The sequence below is a fragment of the Pteropus vampyrus genome, unplaced genomic scaffold, assembly GCF_000151845.1.
Source record: "Pteropus vampyrus isolate Shadow unplaced genomic scaffold, Pvam_2.0 Scaffold516, whole genome shotgun sequence".
NCBI classification, from domain to species: domain Eukaryota; kingdom Metazoa; phylum Chordata; class Mammalia; order Chiroptera; family Pteropodidae; genus Pteropus; species Pteropus vampyrus.
Window position 1 is genome coordinate 1,326,361 of NW_011889297.1, and position 20,690 is coordinate 1,347,050.

At 39.3% G+C, this 20,690-nt stretch overlaps 1 protein-coding gene across 2 annotated transcripts in view; it reads right to left on the minus strand.

Annotated features, from left to right (window-relative positions):
* The window catches only part of ZC4H2 (zinc finger C4H2-type containing), a 71,044-nt gene that overhangs the window by 33,842 nt on the left and 16,512 nt on the right, over nt 1–20,690 (minus strand). For both annotated transcript variants that reach the window (XM_011383371.2, XM_023525007.1), the window contains one exon: nt 5,747–5,822. In XM_011383371.2, the coding sequence (XP_011381673.1) occupies nt 5,747–5,799 (53 nt within the window). In that variant the 5' untranslated portion in view covers nt 5,800–5,822. The remainder of the gene's footprint in view (nt 1–5,746; nt 5,823–20,690) is intronic.

Consider the following 20,690-nt stretch of genomic DNA (forward strand, 5'->3'; position numbering starts at 1 on the left):
CTGGGCCAGACTCGTAGGGGAGAGGGGCATGAATACCATAGCAACAATTGTAGGCAAATGCCTGTCCAATAGACATACAGTAAGAAATGACTTATAGTGAGAAATGAATTTAACATTGTGACTCAATACACACATACACAGATATAACTGAAACAAGTTTCCACAAAGAATACTTACTATTTCTTAAGTAATGTATGCTAATATTTTCTATCTTACTTTGTTCTATTAAAAAATATTTTTTAAAACTGCTACTACTAGCAACTGACTAATTCATTTCATGATCTACCAATGGTTCATGACCTGTGTTTTAAAAAATAGTGCTATAGACGATGGGAAGTCAGTAAGTATGTTTGAGGAATAATATAATAACACCAGTTTTTCAGGAAGGTGGTTCTCATAGCAGTGTGAATGGCCTGGGAGATGGGGGTACAGAGAATAAAGACAAAAAAAAGTAATTCTATAGGTGAAAATGGATACAACATTACAAATATCCAGGCCAGTCATGATGAAGGTCTAAAACGGGGCAGTGCGGAGGTGGAGAGTGGGAAAGGAATTTGAGTCAGATGTTGAAAGTAGAAAGAGTAGGACTTGCTAATTGATCAGAAGCCAGTTATAAAAAAGAAAAGGTAATAAACATTGACATTCAGGTTTCAATCTGAGGTCACTGTGCAGAAAATAACATTAAATCAGAGGTTTAGGGGGAGAAGCTGGATTGGGGCAAAGAGAGACAAAGTCTTAAGAGTTGGCCAATTTGAGTTATGTCTGTGGAACAGCAAGATGGACAAGCCTAGTAAGCTGTGGGATGTATTAGGCTGAAGCTTGGAAAGAAGTTAGGGGATAGAGACTGGGAACCTCAGAGATAATATGTGAAGCCATGGGAGTATAGCAGGTCACCCAGGAGAATGTGTAGAGAGAAAAATAGAGCACCCAGGTCAGAAGCTTATACTTAAGAGCATGTTCTCAGTACCATAATATTTATTTCCAAAATGAGTTTTCCCTTTCTTGAGAGAAGCTCATTATTTATGGATATGTGTGCATCAGGGTATGGGTGTGTTCAATGTGTGTGTCTGGATGGTATGTGCATGCTAAGGAGATATTAGTATGCGTTTGGGAAACGGTGAGAGGCTCTGGTTCATCTAGTGGTGGCTGCACTTACTTACTCTGCCTCATGGCTTCTCCTTCTCTTCCCTCTTTTCTATTTCTTTTGTTCTGTTTTTCTCTTTCCCTTTCCACATACCCACATGCTTCTTAATCACCACTTGAAAGCTTAAGGAATGGATGCACAAAATAGACCAGTGTGGGATTTGTGGGATGAAGTCTAGAATGTGGTTGGAATGTGGTTGGGACTGGGAAGAAAGACAAGGCTGGGCATGTGGTCACAGTCAGGAGTGGGGAATGGTCTGTGGCAGAATAATCCGTTCCTGAGACATTTCTCACTCCAAATTCTGCCATTGGTGTGCATGAGCATTGAGTATGAATGTATATATTTCTGGGCCTGTGCCTGAGGATGTGTTTGGCTCTCAGTTTGACTTAATTGGATCTTTAGGTGACATTGCCGTCATCCCTGATACTTCAGCCCAGATATAGCATTATCATTTTTTTTAAAAAACAGAAATAGGTGGCTCTACTTATACCTTTGAGGGGGTTAGGAGTAGAGCAGTTGAAGAACTGTGAATAATGGTTAATCAGATTATCAGCATTTGTTGAAATGCATATGTCACGTGAATAGCAGGACGTATTCTCTTTCCTAGATATGTTACCATAGATAAGTTACCTAATCTCTCTGAACCTCAGTATCTTTATCTGTAAAATGGGGATAATTCCAACCATAGACTTCCATTAGGAAAATTAAGTATTAAATGAGCCAAGAGCTTTGAAATTAGTAGCTGTCCAACAAATGTTAGTTCCTTTCTCCAGTTCCTTCTACCCCTTCCTTTGCCTCTTCACCCCTTATACATGTTTACCTATTCATATGTGAACATCAAGTACATATTTGTAGTACTTTCTCCATTTAAAATTCTTAAACCAAGTGATGTAACCTTTGTATAGTATTGTAAAATTGTTAAAAGCAGGATAATTTAAATCACTTTTGGTGTATATACATCTAGAATTGTTATGTCTTCTTGGTGGATTGACTCTTTCTAATGTAATGCCCCACTCTGCCCCTGGATATTTTCTTTGCTCTGAAATCTGCTTTATCTGATATTATATAGCCATTCCTGCTTTCTTTTGATTAATGTTTGCATGGCATCTTTTTCCATCCTTTTCACTCTAAACCTAATTGATCATTATATTTGAAGTGCACTTCTTGTAGACAGCATATAGTCGAGTTATGTTTTTAAAATCTACTCTGTCTTTTAATTGGTGTAATTAAACCACTTATATTCAACAAAACGATCGATATCTTAAGGGTAAGTCTGTTTTTGTTGTTGTTACCTGTTTGTTTTCTGTTTTTAGCTTTTTTTTCTGTTGTCTTTGCCCTGCTCTCCTGTGGGTGACAGTTTTTCAAATTCCATTTGGTTTATCTATAATGTTTTTGAGTGCATATCTCTGTATAGCTTCTTTAGTGTTTTATCTCAGTATTACATTATATATACATAATTTATCACCGTCTTCTGATGTCATCATTTTACCAGTTCAAGTGAAATACAGAAACTTTACCTCTCTTTTACATCCCTTTACTCCCATTTATAACAGAAATAATCTAAATATTTCCTGTACATACATTGAGACTATGAGACTATGATAAATTTTAATACAATCATCAAACATAATTCAGACAACTAAATAGGAAAAGAAATTCTGTTGTGTTTGCCCATGTTTTTGCTTACTGTGTTCTTTCTTCCAAGGTTCCTTTTCTTATCATTTCTTTTCTGTTTTAAGAACTTACTTTAGTCATTCTTTTAGGGTAGACCTCTTACTGATAAATTCCCTATTTCCTTTCATCTATGAATGTCTTGATTATCTCTCTATTACTGAAAGATATCACTGAACATAAGAATTCTGGGCTGATGATTCTTTTTCTTTAGCACTCGAAAAATGTTGTGCCACTTCTTCTTAGGGCCCTGTCAGTTTCTGATAAGAAATCTCATGTCATTCTATTTTTTTTTCCCCTCTGAAGGTATAGGTAAGGTGTTGTTTCTCTTTGGCTGCTTTGAAGATCTTTTCTTTGCCTTTTGTTTTCAGAAAGTTGACTATGATGTGTCTTAGTGAATTTCTTTGGGCTTATCTTGATGGTGTTTGTTTAGCTTCTTAAATCTGGAGGCTTGTGTTATTTGCTCAATTTGGGAAGTTTTTAGCCACTATTCCTTTAAGTACTTTTCCTGTTCTACCCTCTTCCATCTCTCTATCTGAGATTCTATTGGCATGAATATAACTATTAACATGAATGTAAATACACCCAAAGGTCTGGAGGCTCTGTTCAATGCTCCGTCTCTCTTGAATCTAATGTCTCTGTTATTCAGATTGGGTGACTTCTATTGTTTTATGTTTAAGTTCTCTGATTCTTTCCTCTGTCTCCTATATATTGCTGTTGAGTGAAATTTTAGTTTTTAGAGGTTTGTGGGGTTTTTTTTTGTTTTTTGGGTTTTTTTGGCTATTGTTTTTAAGTTCCCAAGTTTCCATATGGTTCTTCTTTATGTTTTTCATTTATATGTTGAAATTTTCTATTTTATAATTTGTTTCAAGTGTGTTACAATTGCTTATCAAAGCATTTCAAGGATGACTGCTTTAAAATCATTGTCAGATAATTCTAACATTTGTGTTATTTCAATGCTGGCATCTGTTTACTTTTGTCATTTAAGTTGATAATCTTGGTATGGCAAGTGATCTTTTTGGATTAAATTTCAACACTAGATATATTTTAAATCTTTCATTTGTGTAGGCTTCCTCTTACATTCTCCTTTTGCAGGGAAGGGAGGCAATAGAAGTCTAGGGTCTCTGGTTAACATCCACATCGGGGAGGGTTTTCTTGTAATTGCTGGTTATGGGTGGGAATTCAGCCCTCTCTCTAGGCCTCTGATGATCCTATCCCAGCTAGTAGTGGTAGGAATGCCTGGTTTACCACTGGTGAGGGTAAAATTCATAGCCCTTATTTGGTCGCCAGTGGGATAGATCACTTCTCCTTGCTCCCAAATGTTCCTTCTCTTAGTATTGGGCAGGGGCTCCTTTAAGTCCAGTAAGAGTCAAAGTTTAGGCTCTCTGATTGCACACTTAAGCTTCTTATTAGCTGCACTGTCATTATGACAGTTGGCCTTTTCCTGTATCAAGGTATCTCACTCCCTATTTCCTGATATTTTTCCAGAAAAAAAAATTGAAACATGCCCCATCTCTCGACTTTTTCTCAGACCTTCCATAGGATAGAGTGGGAAGACCAGAGCCTATCCACAGATTGACTGGGTTCTTGTCAAAATCTGACATTTTCAAGCTGTTTGGCTCTGGAAAAATTACTTAAATTTTCTGAGCCTCTATTTTCCAAGTTGTAAAGGAGGTGTTGAAAGCTCTGAAGACTCTTGCTGAAATGAGAGATAGTCAATCAAAGAGCTTGGAACACCAGCTCTTTGTTCCCTTCCTTTTACTCCCTTGTAAAAGTTAAGATGCAAACCCTCCAAAGGACAAAAATGTCAAGGTGCTTCCCCACCACCACCATAATGTGTTGAGTCTCATCCTAGGCATTCGCTTCAAGTGTTAATTTAAATCTCTTGGTCAAAGTCTTATGTCTTAAATTGCCACACTTGATATCCTCCCCCTCTTTTTCTCCAGGTTCCTGAAAAACACTAAAAGAAGACAGCCGGAACCATGCCACACTCAGAATGAGGGTGGAAGCTGGGGCAAGGGGAGAGGGGCTGCTTTGACAGAGAAGACAGGTGAAGGAAGGCCTGGTGCAGGACCTGGCAGCCCACTTGTGTTCTGAGCAAGGACATCATCATCACCTGGCCAAAGCCGCTTCCAGAGTAAAGAAGGGGTCGGGGGTTCAGGCAACTCCCACTTTGCCTGCTTTGCCTGCCCTTCACCTCTGCTGCCTCAGAGCAACTGCTGCGATCCCACTATGTGACGCAGCGACCTCCTCCCCAGTCTCCATCGCTCCCATTCTCCTTCCCAAGCACGGAATAGGGGAGGAAGCAAGTGGCGAATGAGCGAAAGCAAAAAATATACACACGCGAGCGTTTGCCGTCCTCCCAACAGGGGCCTGCTGAGATTCCTCCGCATCCCCTGGCAGCCGCCACCAGACCCAACGCGCTAGACTCTGCTCTCAAAAGGCTCACCGGAGCTCCCGATCCTGAAGTTAAATGGGAGACTGCAAAAAAATCTCAACTCCTAAACAGCAAGGAGGTAAATATACCTTGAAGCCAACAAATACTGGAATAATAATTAATAATAATAATAATAATAATAATAATAACAAGTTCAATAATGCCGATCCCCAACTCCCATCTCAAGAAGAATAAAGCTGTCTTGGGATCAACACACACGCACGCGCGCGCGGTTTGTCTCCATATGGCTTTCTCAGCCACATCTAGCGAGGTCTCTCTCCATCAGTCTCTGTTTCTATGTGTCTCTACTAGTCTGTTTTGACTCTCCCCAGCCTCCTTCCCATCCCTGAAATCCGTGGTGTATGGGTTCCTTTCCCCAACTCCTCAAGTAGCCCAACAATAGATACTTTCCAAGGTAACTCAGCCCTCTCCTTCAGCGAGGGATTTTGGGGGGGTTTCGAGGGGGGCTTGGGGCGCTGTAACATTACACTTACCTGATCTCTTTAATGCTTTCCAATTTGCACATTATTTCTTGCTCTTCTGCCATGCTTTTCACTCAAATTTCACGTCCTGAGAAAGGTACAAACACACAAGTCGAGGGATACAATAGACACAATGTAACCACCTCCTCTGGGCATGGGGCTCTGAGTCTGTGCGGTAGGGACTCGGAGAAGGCCTGGGAGCTGTAGTCCACAGCTCCAGGGCCAGCCAGGCAGTCTGCGGGCCTGCAGGACTACAAGTCCCAGAAGACGAAGCGAGAAATGCCTGTTTCTCTTCCGGCAGCCGCACTTTAAATCAATGTGTCACCTAATTAAGTCAAAGGTTAGGAGGAGTGCAAGGGAATGGTGATACTCGTGTATCTTGTGCGCGGAAAAAATAGGGCGAAAATACCCCAGGAGGCAACTGGAGGGATAAGAGACAACATACACCTCTCCCGGGAACCTCACGCCTACTCACCCCCAAAAGGTTACCGAGAGTTGCTAATTAGTGGATACTTTGCAACTGGCAGAAACCCTGAAGGGGAATTCGTTTTGAGATGTTGAGTGTTCAGGCTGCTGCCTGGGAACTAGTGGTTTTGGCATTCAGATGGAGATGGGGTGTGGTGGAGTAGAGGTGGGAGAGAGGTGGGGAGCAGCTGCTAAAGAGAGGGGGTTGGAGGGGTGACTTCGTTCCTTCAGACCCATTGTTGTGGCGCGAATGATTCTGAGACCCATGGAGACAAGTGAGATTAATTATGAGCCTTTATTAGCCGGCTGGCGACTGACTCTCTACCATGCAGGGTTAGAGGAGATCAGCCCCGAGCTTCCCGAGCAGGCTGCTTATAAGGTTTTTTTACATCTTTGAATGAATAGATTACAAGAAGCAGAAGTTAGTTGTTAACTCTTTGTACACAGATAAATGTATTCAGGGGAACTCCCAGCAAACAGGGCCTAATAGGCAGTTTTATCATCTTTTCTTTGGAATGTTGCGCTTCTCCCTGGGGCCGGTGCCCGGGGATATCACCTCCCTGTAACTGAGTTACTGCTCTCCCTAGGGGATGGTGCCTGGAGATACCTCTTCCCTGAAACTGGAGAATTTCCACTTTTACACCATCATCCATTCTAGTTACTGAACTCTGCCAGTTAGTGAAGGAAGTACTACGGGAGGCACTGGAGAAGGCGAAGATAAATAAAAACAAGTCCTTGCCTTTGAGGAGCAGGAGAGACTGAAAGGTAACATTAATTACAGTGCAGTGTGCTGCCATAATAAAGGAATAGATAAGGTGTAACCTGAGCAGAGAAGATGTAAATGGGTTTCAAAAAGTGACTGAGAATTTGCCAGACTATTGGGGAGGATGGACTTCCCAGGAGAGGGCATAACACACATAGAAAGGAAAAGACAGGTAAGTCAAGGCATCTGGAGCATAAGATTCATATGTGGGATGGGAAAGAGAAGTGAGAGATGTATCTAGAAAAAGTATGTTGGAACTATATTGTGGAAGACCTTGAATGTCGCACTAAAGAGTGGACTTAATTGTACAGGCACATATGCCAAGTTATTTTTCCAAGCACAGAGTGATAAGGTTGGGGGGATGTCTTAGGGAGGTGACTCTAGAGGCAAAGTAGAGAATGACTTAGAGGAGATGAGAGCATGTAAAAGGTAGTTACTCAGAGAGCACAGAGAAGCCCAGAGAGCTGGGCTTTGGAAAAATGGAGGACTCTGACTCATTCCCAACTAAAGGTGAGTGGGAGCTCTCTCTGATTAAGTTTGCCCATTTTGTTTTGTTTTGTTTTGTTTTTTTCTGGGCATCAGTTTTCTCATATGGAAAATGGAACTAGTTAGCCCCACCTCAAAAAGTCTTGTAAGTACTCAATGAGATCATCCCCAGGTAGTGCTGAATATAGGGCTCAATGTTTTTTAGGACCTGGAGAAAAGTTAGTGGGTCATGAATTTCAGGACATTCTGGCTGTCCACACTGTTTTTAAGAGTTATCTAGGTAAGAAATTAAAACTCTTCTCTTCTTTGGATTCCAGACCTAAGAACTTTCACAACCAGGAAATTATTCCTGGTGTCTAGCCCAACAATTTCTCAATGGTCTTGAAGATCCCTGTCTTATAGTGTCACTAGCAGTCATTTGAAGACTACTGAGTTGGGTCGTCATAAAGACTGTGAGTCTAAGCTACCTAACCATAGAATCCAGAGCCAAGAACTGGCCCCAGACCTTTCCTATAAGAGGAGGGAGTAGGGAAAAGTCTGTGTAAGTGCCTGGCACGTATCAGCTACTGTGCTGAGGAGTTGTATGTGTAGTCCATCATTTCATCCTCACAACAACTGTAAAGAGTATAAGTAGATTCATCCCCCCTCCTTTTTTTATAAGAAAACTGACTCAGAGAAAGTGGCTTGGCCAAGGCCACATAATAAGTTACAAAGCTAGGGCCTGGGCTTGGGTTGGACCAAGTTACTTGCAGATTAAGGAAGGGAATATATATTAAATAATTTGGAGACCAAAAGTAAAACGAGGTTATATATATTTATGTCAAACACAAATTGCTTTACAATATGAGTTAACTCTGGTTTGAGGAGAAATATAGAATGTGTTTGGAAAGCAATTTAGGAATGGCCTTTGAAGTTTTAAAACTAATGTCTCTTCTTCCACCATCTACTTTCTCTTAACCTAACACTATGTTCACATGCCTGGTAAGGGTCTAGATGTGGCTTTGTATCTGTTTAAATTTAAGCATGTTAATAGATTTACAGTCTAAATTTCAAAGTAATTTGGCAACTATTTTGTCTTTCAAATCTCACCAAAAACCTATTTTACAGATAAGGAAACAGGCCAAGAGAGGCAAAGGACTTATCCAAGGTCACCCAGCCTGTCTGACACAGAAACAGAACTCCTGATACAGGCCCCTGTGCTCTTTTTATAGCTACACATGGCCTGTATAAAGCTGCTACTGCTCCCCTCCATGGGATACAAATGCCTCTGTTACTTCAAATGGTACACTCCAATACAGGGAGCCTGCTGAAGGCCAAGCGTGTTCCATGCTGACAATCCATGGACATTAAAGGGAGATGACAGTTAATATAGCAGAAGGGGCCTTGAAGGCACCTGGAGCTTGGATGGATTATGCTATTTGTAACAATCAGGGTGTCCAATTAAGAAAAGAGTTCATGAGCCTCTTAGCTTCCATGGTTTTGTCTTGGCTTCTTGACCTTTTTAATAACAGGTGTCACCTTGTCTTTGCTGAGTTATAAGAAACCAGGCTAGCAATGAGAGGAAGGAAAAATTACAGATAGGGGAATAAAAGGAAACGATAGCCTTCTGCTCTTTCTTCTGAAGCAGTACTTAAAATATCTTCAAGCCAAGCTGGTAGCTTTCTTATAGTAAGTGTTCAATAACTCTCAATTGATCAGAAGTCTGTAATAATGATAGAATATTTAGGAGTTATGCTAGTAGTGAGTTCTAATGAATTATTTTATTAGAAAAACTGATTGATTTGAGGTCATAATAAAAATCTTAGTCCTATAGAGATCGACATTGCCCTTGTTGCTAAGAAACAGGTAAGGAGGGAAGGCTGTTTTGTGGTGAATACAATTATAATGCGAGGAATTAGCAAAGAGGAAGACAGCCAGTTTCTTGCGGACATGATACTCTCAGGGAATAGATCAAGATTTAAAGAGTGAAAGCCAAAATGTTTGAATTTATATATCTCTCCCTGTGCTTCAATAAAAAAACAAAAACAAAAACAAAAACAAAAAAACCTGAACTTAGAGAGGAGGCAGAGCTGCAACATCTTTCAATCTGAATTGCCTTTCAATATATGTTGCCAACTATTAAAATTTTCAAGTTATGTTTCTTAATTGGCATTTCTAAGAGAAAAAGGAGCCAAAGCTTTTGGGTCATTCAGCCAATAAATATTTATTATGTATCTATTATGTCATGAACTAAGCTAGGCAGCAGAGATCCCATAGTTGATATGACAGACATAGGCCCTGCCCTCACCAAGCTTGCAGTTTAGTTAGAGAGGCCTGTTATTACAAAGATCACACTCATAAATATATAGCTATACCCAGCAATTAGAGATTGGAGGAAGTCTGGGTTCTGTGAGCACACATAACAGGAGAATCAACTTAATCCTGGGCAGTGGGCAAGGGAACAGTTAGGGTAAAGCTTCCTGAAGGAAGAGTCCTGAGGGAGAACTATGTAGGGAAAAAGGGAAGGGGCAGGAGGCATCAAGAATTCATTCATGCAGTCAGCCATCGGATATTTCTTGGTCACCTACTACATGCCAGACACTTGTCTAGGTACTGGGTATACAATACTTTGCATGTATTAAGACAGTTTAATGCTTGCAATGACCGTGTAAAGTATTACTATTATCCTCATTTTACAGAAGAGGAAGCTGAGAAGTAACTTTCCCAGAGTCACTCAGCTAATAAGTGGTAGAACTGGAATTTGAATTTAGGCATTCTTGCTTTGGAAGACATGCTCTTAACCACTATGTTCTATTGTTTCCCTAAGATTCTTGTCCTTCTGAAGTTTACATTCTAGTGGGAAGAGCCAGGCAATAATCACAGAAAACACACAAATAAATATAAGTTTAGGTGGAAATAAAGTCAATAAACTAAAAGCAGATAATGAAATAGAGTAGTAGCAGAAGGGAGAATGTTTTAGATAGGATGGTCAGGGTAGGATTTTCTTCAGAGATGGCACTGGAGTAGAAACCTGAGGAGGAATCAGCCAAGCAATGATCTGGAGAAAGAGTATTCCAGGCGGAGGGAATAACCAGTGCAGTTATTCTGAGGCAGGAACATGCTTGGCCTATGAAAGAAGGCAGGGTTCTTGCTGATTAAGGGGAGCAGTAGTAGATTAAAGTAGTAGGCAAAGACAACAGGGTCTTATAAACCATGGTGAGGAGTTTGGCTATTATCCTAACTAAAATAAGCATCCATTAAGGGTTTTAAGTAGGGAAGTAACATGATCTAGTTTTTAAAATCACTCTGACTGCTGTGAGGAAATAGATTGTACCGGGGCAAGAATGGAAGCAGGCTATTGAGTTTTCTACGACATAGATGATAGTGGCTTGGATTAGAGTACTAAGAGTGGACATTAAGAAAAATAGACTGATTGGAAACAGTATTGGATACAAAATTGATATGATTAGCTCATAGATAGGGGATCTAAAATGACTCCTGGATTTTTAGCCTGGGCAATAGGATAGTGCCATTCACTAAGATAAGAGAGACTGGAAGAGAACCAGAGGATACTGGAGTTGGAGGTGCCCCGACATGTGGCACATGGAAAAACTGAAGATCAAAAGTGGTAATTGGCCTGCCTAGGGTCAACCAGTGAATTATGGGCATAGATAGGTAATCCCATTTTCACATTCTTCTATAAACTTTTCTTGTTCTATATCCCATCAATTAATCTGGCCCAATAATTATAATGTGAAGGAGAAGTAATTGAAGCCGTACCCAAGATTCCCCTAGTAGATGGTAATTGTGAGTGATTAGTATATCATTTGCATTCACCCACATGGATTGTGCTAGGTATTTTCAGGCAATGTTTCAACTATGATCCTTGCTTTTGATAGCTTTGTGTCACTGAACTTTCTTGCTTCTCTTTCTTATTTTCACCTACCCAATATTACTGACCTAAATCCCCCATATGCAAAGTGCTGGGTATAAAGAAGAGCTGACAGAGTAGGATAACCCAACTGCAAGTGTGTAAACTGTACTGTGAAAAACCATATTATAAAAGTAGCCTAGTGTACACCTACTGAACTTTCTTAGAATATATTCACCAGCTTTCTCTGGAACTTCAGCGAGGAGAAGATACACAGATTTCTTAGTCCAGGACCTTGCAGTAACATCCCAGCTCTGAAACTGCCTCTCTGCCTGTCCTTGAGAAAGTCTCTTCTTCTATTAGACCTCAGTCTTCTCATCTGAAATGACAGGCTGGAACTCACTAATGTCCCCTGTAACTAAAAAGAAAATATCTAACAGAAGATACACACTTAAAAGTCCCATTTTCTAAGCCCAATAAGATGTGGACTTAGAGCCCTCTCTGGTGTGCATTCCTGTGTCATCCACCTTCTCAACCCCCAGTAGATTTGTGCCATTTAACCCATCTGCCCTTGTCCTTTTTCTATTTATCCTGTTCTAAAGGATGCAGTCATTCTCTTATTTCCTTAAACTTTACCCTTATGTGCTGGTTCCCAGAGCACTTGCATTCTGACCAGGAGAGGTGAGAAATCACATGAACAACTGTTGTATTTATTCCTTAAATGATTGTATGCAGGTTTTGTAAAGTTGTATGGTTCAGCTTCCATGAACAGGCAAAAAAAGAAAAAAAAAAAGACAGGCTAAGGAAGCAGGAGCACTGTGTTGAGGGACTGACTCTTCACCACTAACCAGCCAAGCCCAGTGTGGGTCTGTTTCCTCGTGTATAAAATAATATTTCAATAGATGATGAACAATAGGGCTTGCCTTAGTGCTGACATTCTGAGATTATGTATATATATAATCATCAGATGTGTTTTTAAAAATTCATCAACTTACTAGGAATATTTGTCACCAATCCTTTTACATTCATTTCTCATTTACTCAGAATCACTCAAAGGAGAAGAGGAGGAGGCAGGAGACCTGGGTTCTCAGTCTAGCTTTGCCATTAACTCCCTGCGTGACCTTGTGCAGGTATGTTCCCTCTTCTAGGCTTCTGTTCCCACATTTCTAACACAAAGGGTTTGGAATAGCTTGTCTGCTATTCTATCTCAGTCATTTTAGTATTCTTCAGGATTGCTGGGCAACTAATGGGCCTGTGTAGCTACTTATTTTTTAAAATATTTAAGTTTTTTTCAATTATAATCGGCATACGATATTACATTAGTTTCAGGTGTAAAACGTAGTGATTAGACATTTATATAACTTATGAAGTAATCACTTCGATAAATCTAGTATCCATCTGACATCATACCTAGTTATTACAATACTATGGATTATATTCCTTATGCTATATTTTACATCCCATGGCTATTTTTAACTACCAATTTGTACTTCTTAATCATTTACAATTTTTCACCCACCTTTCAGCCTCACTCCCATCTGGCAACCATCAAAATGTTTTCTGACCCTGAGTTTGTTTCTGTTGTGTTTGTTTCTTTATTTTCTTCCTTAGATTCTACATATAAGTGAAATCATATGGAATTTGTCTTTCTCTGTATGACTTACTCTACTCAGCACAATACCCTCTGAGTCTATCCATGTTCTTGCAGATGGCAAGATTTCATTTTTTATGGCAGAGTAATATTCCATTTTATATATGTACCACCTCTTCTTTATCCATTTATCCATTGATGGACACATAGGTTGCCTCTGTGTCTTCGCTATTATAAGTAATGCTGCAATGGACACATGGATTCACATGTCTCTTCGAAGCAGTGTCTTAAATTTCTTTGGATAAATACTCTGAAATGGGATTTCTGGGTCCTTCCTTGTCTCTTGCTATAGCCTTTGTTTTAAAGTCTACTTTATCTGATATAAGTATTGCTAATCTAGCTTTTCTTTTTCTGCTTCCCTTTTAATAAAATATTTTCCATCCTTTAACTTTCAGTGTGTGGGTGTCTTTCAATCTGAAGTGAGTCTGTTGTAGGCAGCATATGTAAGAGTCTTCTTATCCACTTGGCCACCCAATGTCTTTAGAGTGGAGCATTTAATCCATTTACATTCAAAGTAATTGTTGGTAGATACATAGTTATTGACATTCTATTATTCATATTTTTTACCTTTTTTTCTTCTTCTTAAAGAAATACCTCTAACATTTCTTGTAATATTGCTTTGGTGCTGATGAATGTTGATGAATGCCTATAGCTTTTTCTTGTCTGGAAAACTCTTTATCTATCCTTTGATTCTAAATGATAGCTTTGCTTGGTAGAGTAATCATGGTTGTAGATGCTTGCTTTTCATCAATTTGAATATTTTATGGCAATCCTTTCTGGCTTGCAAAGTTTAGGGTGAGAAATCAGCTGACATTCTTATGGGAACTCCCTTGTAGGTAGCTAATTGCTTTTCTCTTACTGCTTTTCATATTCTCTCTTTGCTGTCTAGTCAAGATGGAGGAATAGATAAATGCTGTGCATGCCTCCTCCCATGACCACATTAAAATTGCAACTAAATTATGACATAGTCAATCTGGAGGATGATCTGAAGACTAGCTGAACAGAACTCCTATAACTGGAGATATAAAGAGGAGACTACATCAAGACTTGTAGGAGATGTGAAACAGGCTGGTCTCACACCCACAAGTGGTGATTGAGCTTTGGGAGTGATATCTTGGCTGTGGAGGTCCCCCCTAGAGGAAAAAGGGGCCCTAGCCCCACACCAAGGCTCCCCAGCCCAGAGTTCCAGTGCTGGAAAGAGAAGTCCTCACAAAATCTGACTGTGAAAATCAATGGGGATTCCAGCAATCCAAGTGAGACAGAAAGCAGCTGCAAATCTAGTTGTCCCTTTAATGGACCAGCACACAGACTCACTCACTCACAGGTTCGCTTTGCACACACATGTGGCAGTTGAGAATTGGGAAATGTATCTCAGCTGCAGAGGTCCCCCCTGAACAACATGAGTCCCAGCCCTACACAGGGATCTCTATCTTAGAGCACCAGTACCAGCAAGAGCAGTCTCCACAACATCTGGCCATGAAAATCAACCAGGATTCCATCCATCTGAGTGATACAGAGGCAGCTGGAGTGTCAGGTGTCCTCATCAAGGGCCTGTGCACAGACTCTCTCACTCCCAGGCACCCACTCTGGGCTCCAGGGACAGGACAGCAGCTGAGGAGGCACCAGAGACATACAGGAAAAGACTGAGTTGTGTGGCTTCATGGCAAGAGCTGTAGGGACAGCCACCATTGTTCTTTTGTTGAGCCCTTCTCTCCTATGTAGCCTGCAAGCAAACACCATCTTGCCTGTGTTGAGCCTTCCCCCAATACGGCCCAAAGTGAATCTGCAGTGGTCTGGAGAGATCTGCTAACTCTATCCCAGTGACTTCCTGAAACCTCTTCCTACCCAACTGGCAAATTTCCTGGTGGTAATTTCAGGTGGTTACCAAGCAGTCAGCCCCAGCAATCAGCCTCAATCTGCGCTCTCAGCAGAAGGTTCCTTCCACAACAATCAACAAGTTTTGTTTCATGCACCTGAGGAGACACTTACAGTGGCCAGCAACCAGCACAGGCCCTAACTGCAGTATTTACTGAACAAATCTCGGGTCTGTGAGCACAGGGTGGACAGCAGCTGGCCTCGGTGTAAGCTGAGACTTTTGCAAGTGGCCACAGGTTCAGCAGTGGCAACAAATCTGAATCTGCACCAACCTAGGAATACCACTTGTCCCACTTTGGTGATGTCGTGAGACCCTGCCTCATCCAACTCTGGTAGCCCTGATGCTCATTCAGCTGCTGAGCCATATGGGCAGCTGGCAGGCAATTTCAAGCCCAGGGAGGGCCCTGGGCCATTAGCTGAGGAGCACCAGGCCTGGCTCTGGTGGCAGTCAGCCTTGGTTCACCATGTGGCCTCTCTCACCTCCATGTCCAGCTCAGGCAGTGACAAAAAATGGAGAGCTTTGTAGTTCTTATCAGTTATCCCTGGGCCAGTCACAGGTAGTAGCTGACCTTAGTCTGCACAGGAGCCTATCCCAAGGGGCTCCAGAACCAACAGACCCGGAGGCTGGTTTTAGACCTCAAAAGAGCACCTCCTGATTAGCCCCACAAGCAGCATACCCAAAGATTACTCTCAACAGGCACACAAAGCAACTGGAGAAAACCCCACTTCATGGGGTCAGCCACCACACAGCAATTCATACATTGTGGGCATGGACAATTCTCAAAGCCAGTCACCCTGAGAGTAAAACCCACTCACTGATGCTCCAAAAACAATCAAGGCTCAATTACAACAGAAGGGCTCATATAACTATACAAGGGTCACTACTGGAGCACGTGGTGCAAGTGATCAGGGAGACTATGCCACTAGGCCACATTAGACATCTGCTACATAAGGCCACCTGGCTAAGACTAGGAGACATAGCAGATCTATCTAATACATAGAAATAAACACAGAGAGGCAGCCAAAGGAGAAAACAAAGAAACACGTCCCAAGTGAAAGAACAGGAGAACACTCCAGATAAACAAACAAACAAAAAACAAATAAAATGGAGGCAAGAAACCTACCAGATACAGATAGCAAAACTCTGGTTATAAGGATGTTTAATGAACATAGGAGGAGAATAGATGAGCTCAGCGAGAACTTCAACAAAGAGATAGTAAGCATAAAAAATGACATAGAAACCATAAAAAAAAACAGACAGAAATAAAGAGTATGATAACTGAAGTGAAGAATACACTGGAAGGAATTAACAGTAGATTGAATGAAGCACAGGATTAAATCAGCTATTTTGAAGACAAGGTAGCAGAAAACAGCCAATTGAAACACAAAAAAGCAAAGAGAATTTTTAAAAATTAGGATAGTTTCAGGGTCTCTGGGATCACATCGAGCATATCAACATCTGCATCATAGGAGTACCAGAAGGAGAAAAGAGAAAGCAAGGGATTGAGAATGTTATTTGAGGAAATAATAACTGAAAAATTCCCTAAACTGATGAAGGAAATAGACATACAAATCCAGTAAGTTCAGAGAGTCCCAAACAAGGTGAACTGAAACAAACTCACAGCAAGACACATCATAATTAAAATGGGAAATGTTAAAGACAAAAAGAGAACCCAAAAGCAGCAAGAGAAAGGAAGCTAGTTACTTACAAGGGGACTCCCATAAGAATGCCAGCTTATTTCTCAACAGAAACTTTGCTGACCAGAAGGGATTGTCATGAAATATTCAAAGTGATGAAAAGCAAGGACCTACACACTACACAGCAAGGCTATCAATTGAAATTGAAGGTGAGATAAAGAGCTTCCCAGAAAGGAAAAAGCTAAAGGCATTGACCACCACCAAGTCAGTACTATCAGAAATATTGAAGGGACTTCTTTAAGAAGAAAAAGGGGAAGAAAAAAATTACATAAACATGAATTGTAGAATGGTATAACTATGCACTTATCAGTAATCACTTTAAATGTAAATAAATTAAATGTTCCAATCTAAAGATATAGGATAGCCAAATGGATAAGAAAATAAGACTCAAACATATGCTGTCTACAAGAGACCCTCTTCAGATCGAAAGATACACACAGAGTGAAAGGGATAAAAAAAGATATTTCATATAAACTGAAATTTTAAAAAAAGCTGTGGTAGCAATACTTAGACAAAAGAGACTATAAAGAGATGAAGGAGGACATTACATAATGATAAATACAATCAATCCAAGAAGAGGACATATGCTAGCAAACATTTATGGACTCATCATTAGAGCACCTGAATATATAAAGCAAATACTGACCGACATAAAGGGAGAGATCAGAGATCGATAGTAATACACTGATAGCAGGAGACTTGAACACTTTATTGATAACAGTGGACAGATCTTCAGACAGAAAATCAACAAGAAAACAGTGACCTTAAATGACACAATAGACCAGATGGATTTAATTGACATATTTAGAGTGTTTCACCCCAAAGCAGCAGAATATACATTCTTCTCAAGTGCACATGGAACATTTTCCAAGATAAACCACATGTTAGGCCACAAAACAAGTCTTGGTAAATATAAGAAGATCGAAATCATATCGAGTGTCTTCTCCAACCACAATGGCATAAAACTAGAAATCAATTACAAAAGAAAAAAAACTGAAAAATATACAAACTCCTGGAGGCTAAATTACATGCTACTCAACAATGAATAGGTTAACAATGAGATCAAGAAAAAAATAAAGATACCTAGAGACAAATGAAAATGAAAACACAACAACTAAAATCTATGGGACACAGCGAAAGCAGTCCTAATTGAGAAATTCATAGCAATGCAGCCTTCCTCAACAAACGAGAAAACTCTCAAATAAACAATCTAACCTTACACTTAAAAGAACTGGAAAAAGAACAGCAAACAAAACCCAAAGTGAGTAGAAGAAAGGAAATAATGAACATCAGAGTGGAAATAAACAAAATAGAGTCTAACAAAACAGCACAAGAGATCTATGAAACCAAGAGTTGGTTCCTTGAAGGATAAACAAAATTGATAAACCTTTAACTAGATTCATCAAGAAAAAGAGGGTCTAACTAAATAAAATCAGAAATGAAAGAGGAGAAGTAACAACTGACTCCACAAAATAAAGGATTATAAGAAAATGCTATGAACAATTATATGCTAACAAATTAGACAATTTGGAAGAAATACATTCCTAGAAACATATAATCTTCCAAGAATGAGTCAAGAGTACACAGAAAATCTGAACCAACTGATTAATACTAATATAATTGAAATGATAATAAAAAAAGTCTCCCAAAACATAAGTTCTCAACCAGATGGCTTCACAGGTGAATTTTACTAAACATTCAAAGACTAATTAACACCTATTCCTCTCAAACTATTCCAAATATTGAGAAGAGTGAAGGCTCCCAAGTTCATTTTATGAGGCTACCATTACACTGATTCTAAACCAATCAAAGACATACAAAAAGAAAATTATAAACACAGATGCAAAAATCCTCAGCAAAATCTTAGCAAACTGAATTTAGCAATACATTAAAAAAGATTGTACACGATAATCAAGTTGGATATTTTTCCTGGGATGCAAAGTTGGTTCAATATCCACGAATCAATTGATGTGATACACCATATTAACAAATTGAAAGATAAAAATCACATGATCATATCAATAGATGCAGAAAAACGTTTGATAAAATTCGCCATCCATTTATGATAAAATTCTCAACAGATTGGGAATAGAGGGAACATACCTCAAAATAATAAAGGCCATATATGACAAACCTACAGCGAATGTCACACTCAAAAAGGAAAGGCTAAAAGCATTTTTTTAAGATCAGGGAAAAGACAAGGATGCCCACTTTTACCACTCCTCATCAACATTGTATTGGAAGTCCTAGCCACAACAATCAGACAAGAGATAAAACAATCAGACAAGAGAAATAAAAGGCATCCAAATTGGAAAGGAAGAAGTAAAACTGTAATTATTTGCACATTATACTGTATATAGAGAACCCCAAAGATTCCACCAAAAAAACTGTTAGAACTGATGAATGAATTCATAAAGTAGCAGGATACAAAATTAATATTCAGAAGTCAATTGCATTTGTATACACCAATGATGAACTATCAGAAAGAGAAATCAAGAAAACAACTCCATTTGCCATTGTATCAAAAAAAAAAAAGGAATAAATGGGAATAAATTTAACCAGGAGGTAAAAAACCTGTACTCAGAAAATTATAACTCATTGAAGAAAGAAACTGAAGAAGATACATATAAATGGAAACATACTGTGCTTATGATGGGAAGAATTATCATAGTTAAAATGTCCATACTACTCAAAGAAATCTATAGATTCAGTGTAATCCCTATCAAAATACCAATGACGTTTTTCACAGAACTGGAACAAATTATCCTAAAATTTATATGGAACCATGAAAGACCCGAATAGCCATGGCAATCTTGAGAAAGAAGAACAATGTTGGAGGTATCACACTACCTGATATCAAACTATGGTAATCAAAACAGCGTGGTGCTGGCATAAAAAAAGATACGTAGATCAATGCAACAGAATAGAGAGCCCAGAAATAAAGCCACGCCCATACGTTCAATTAATCTATGACAAAGGAGGCAAAAATATTCAATGGACAGATACATGCAAGAAAATGAAACTGGATCACTTTCTTACACCATATACAAGAACAAAGTCAAAATGGATTAAGACTTAAATTGTAGACACAAAACCATAAAACTCCTAGAAGAAAACACAGGCAGCAAACTCTTTGGCATTACTCTTAGTAATATTTTTTTTCTGATCTATCTTCTTGGGCAAGGGAAACAAAAGGAAATATAAATAAATGAGAACAAATTGAACTAAGATTTTGCACAGCAAAGGAAACCATCAACAAAATGAAAAGACAACCTACTGAAAAGATGGGAGAAGATATTTGCCTATAATACATCTGATAACATGTTAATATCGAATATTTATGAAGAACTCATACATCTCAACACCAAAAAAATTTCAATTAAAAATGAGCAGAAAGCGAAATGAGGCAGACTGAAAAAGTTGAAAATCACATGATATCACTTATATGTGGGATATAAACCTAAAAGTAACAAATGAACAGGACAAACAGAGACTCAGGGACATGGACAATTGACTAGTGGTTACCAGAGGGTAGGGGGCGGGGGAGGAGGGAAAATGTAGGGTAAAAGGGGTCAAATATAGGGGAGTTGGGGGAGGGTGAAGTGAGTAAAGGGGAGCAAATTTATGGTAGCTGAAGGAAACTGGACTCTGGGTGGTAATCACACAATAGAATATAAGATGTCAAATTATAATGCACACCCGAAAATTATGTAATTGTATTAACCAATGTTACCCCAATAAACTTAAAAAAAATGAGCAGAGGACCTAAATAGGCATTTATCCAAAGAGGACATACAAATGGCCAATAGACATATGAAAGATGCTCAATGTCACTAATTATCAGAGAAATGCAAATTGAAACCACAATGAGATATCATCTCACACCTGTCAGAATGGCTATCATAAATAAATCAAAGAACAACAAGTGTTGGTGAGGATTTGGAGAAAAAGAAACCCTCATACATTATTGGTGGGATTGCAAATTGGTACAGACACTATGGAAAAACAGTCGAGAAGTTTCTCAAAAAATTAAAAATGGATATACCTTTTGACACAGCAATTGCACTTCTGTGCATTTATCCAAAGAAAACTAAAACAATAATTCATAAAGATCTGTGCACCACTATGTTCATGGCAGCACAATTTACAATAGCAAAATTATGGAAGC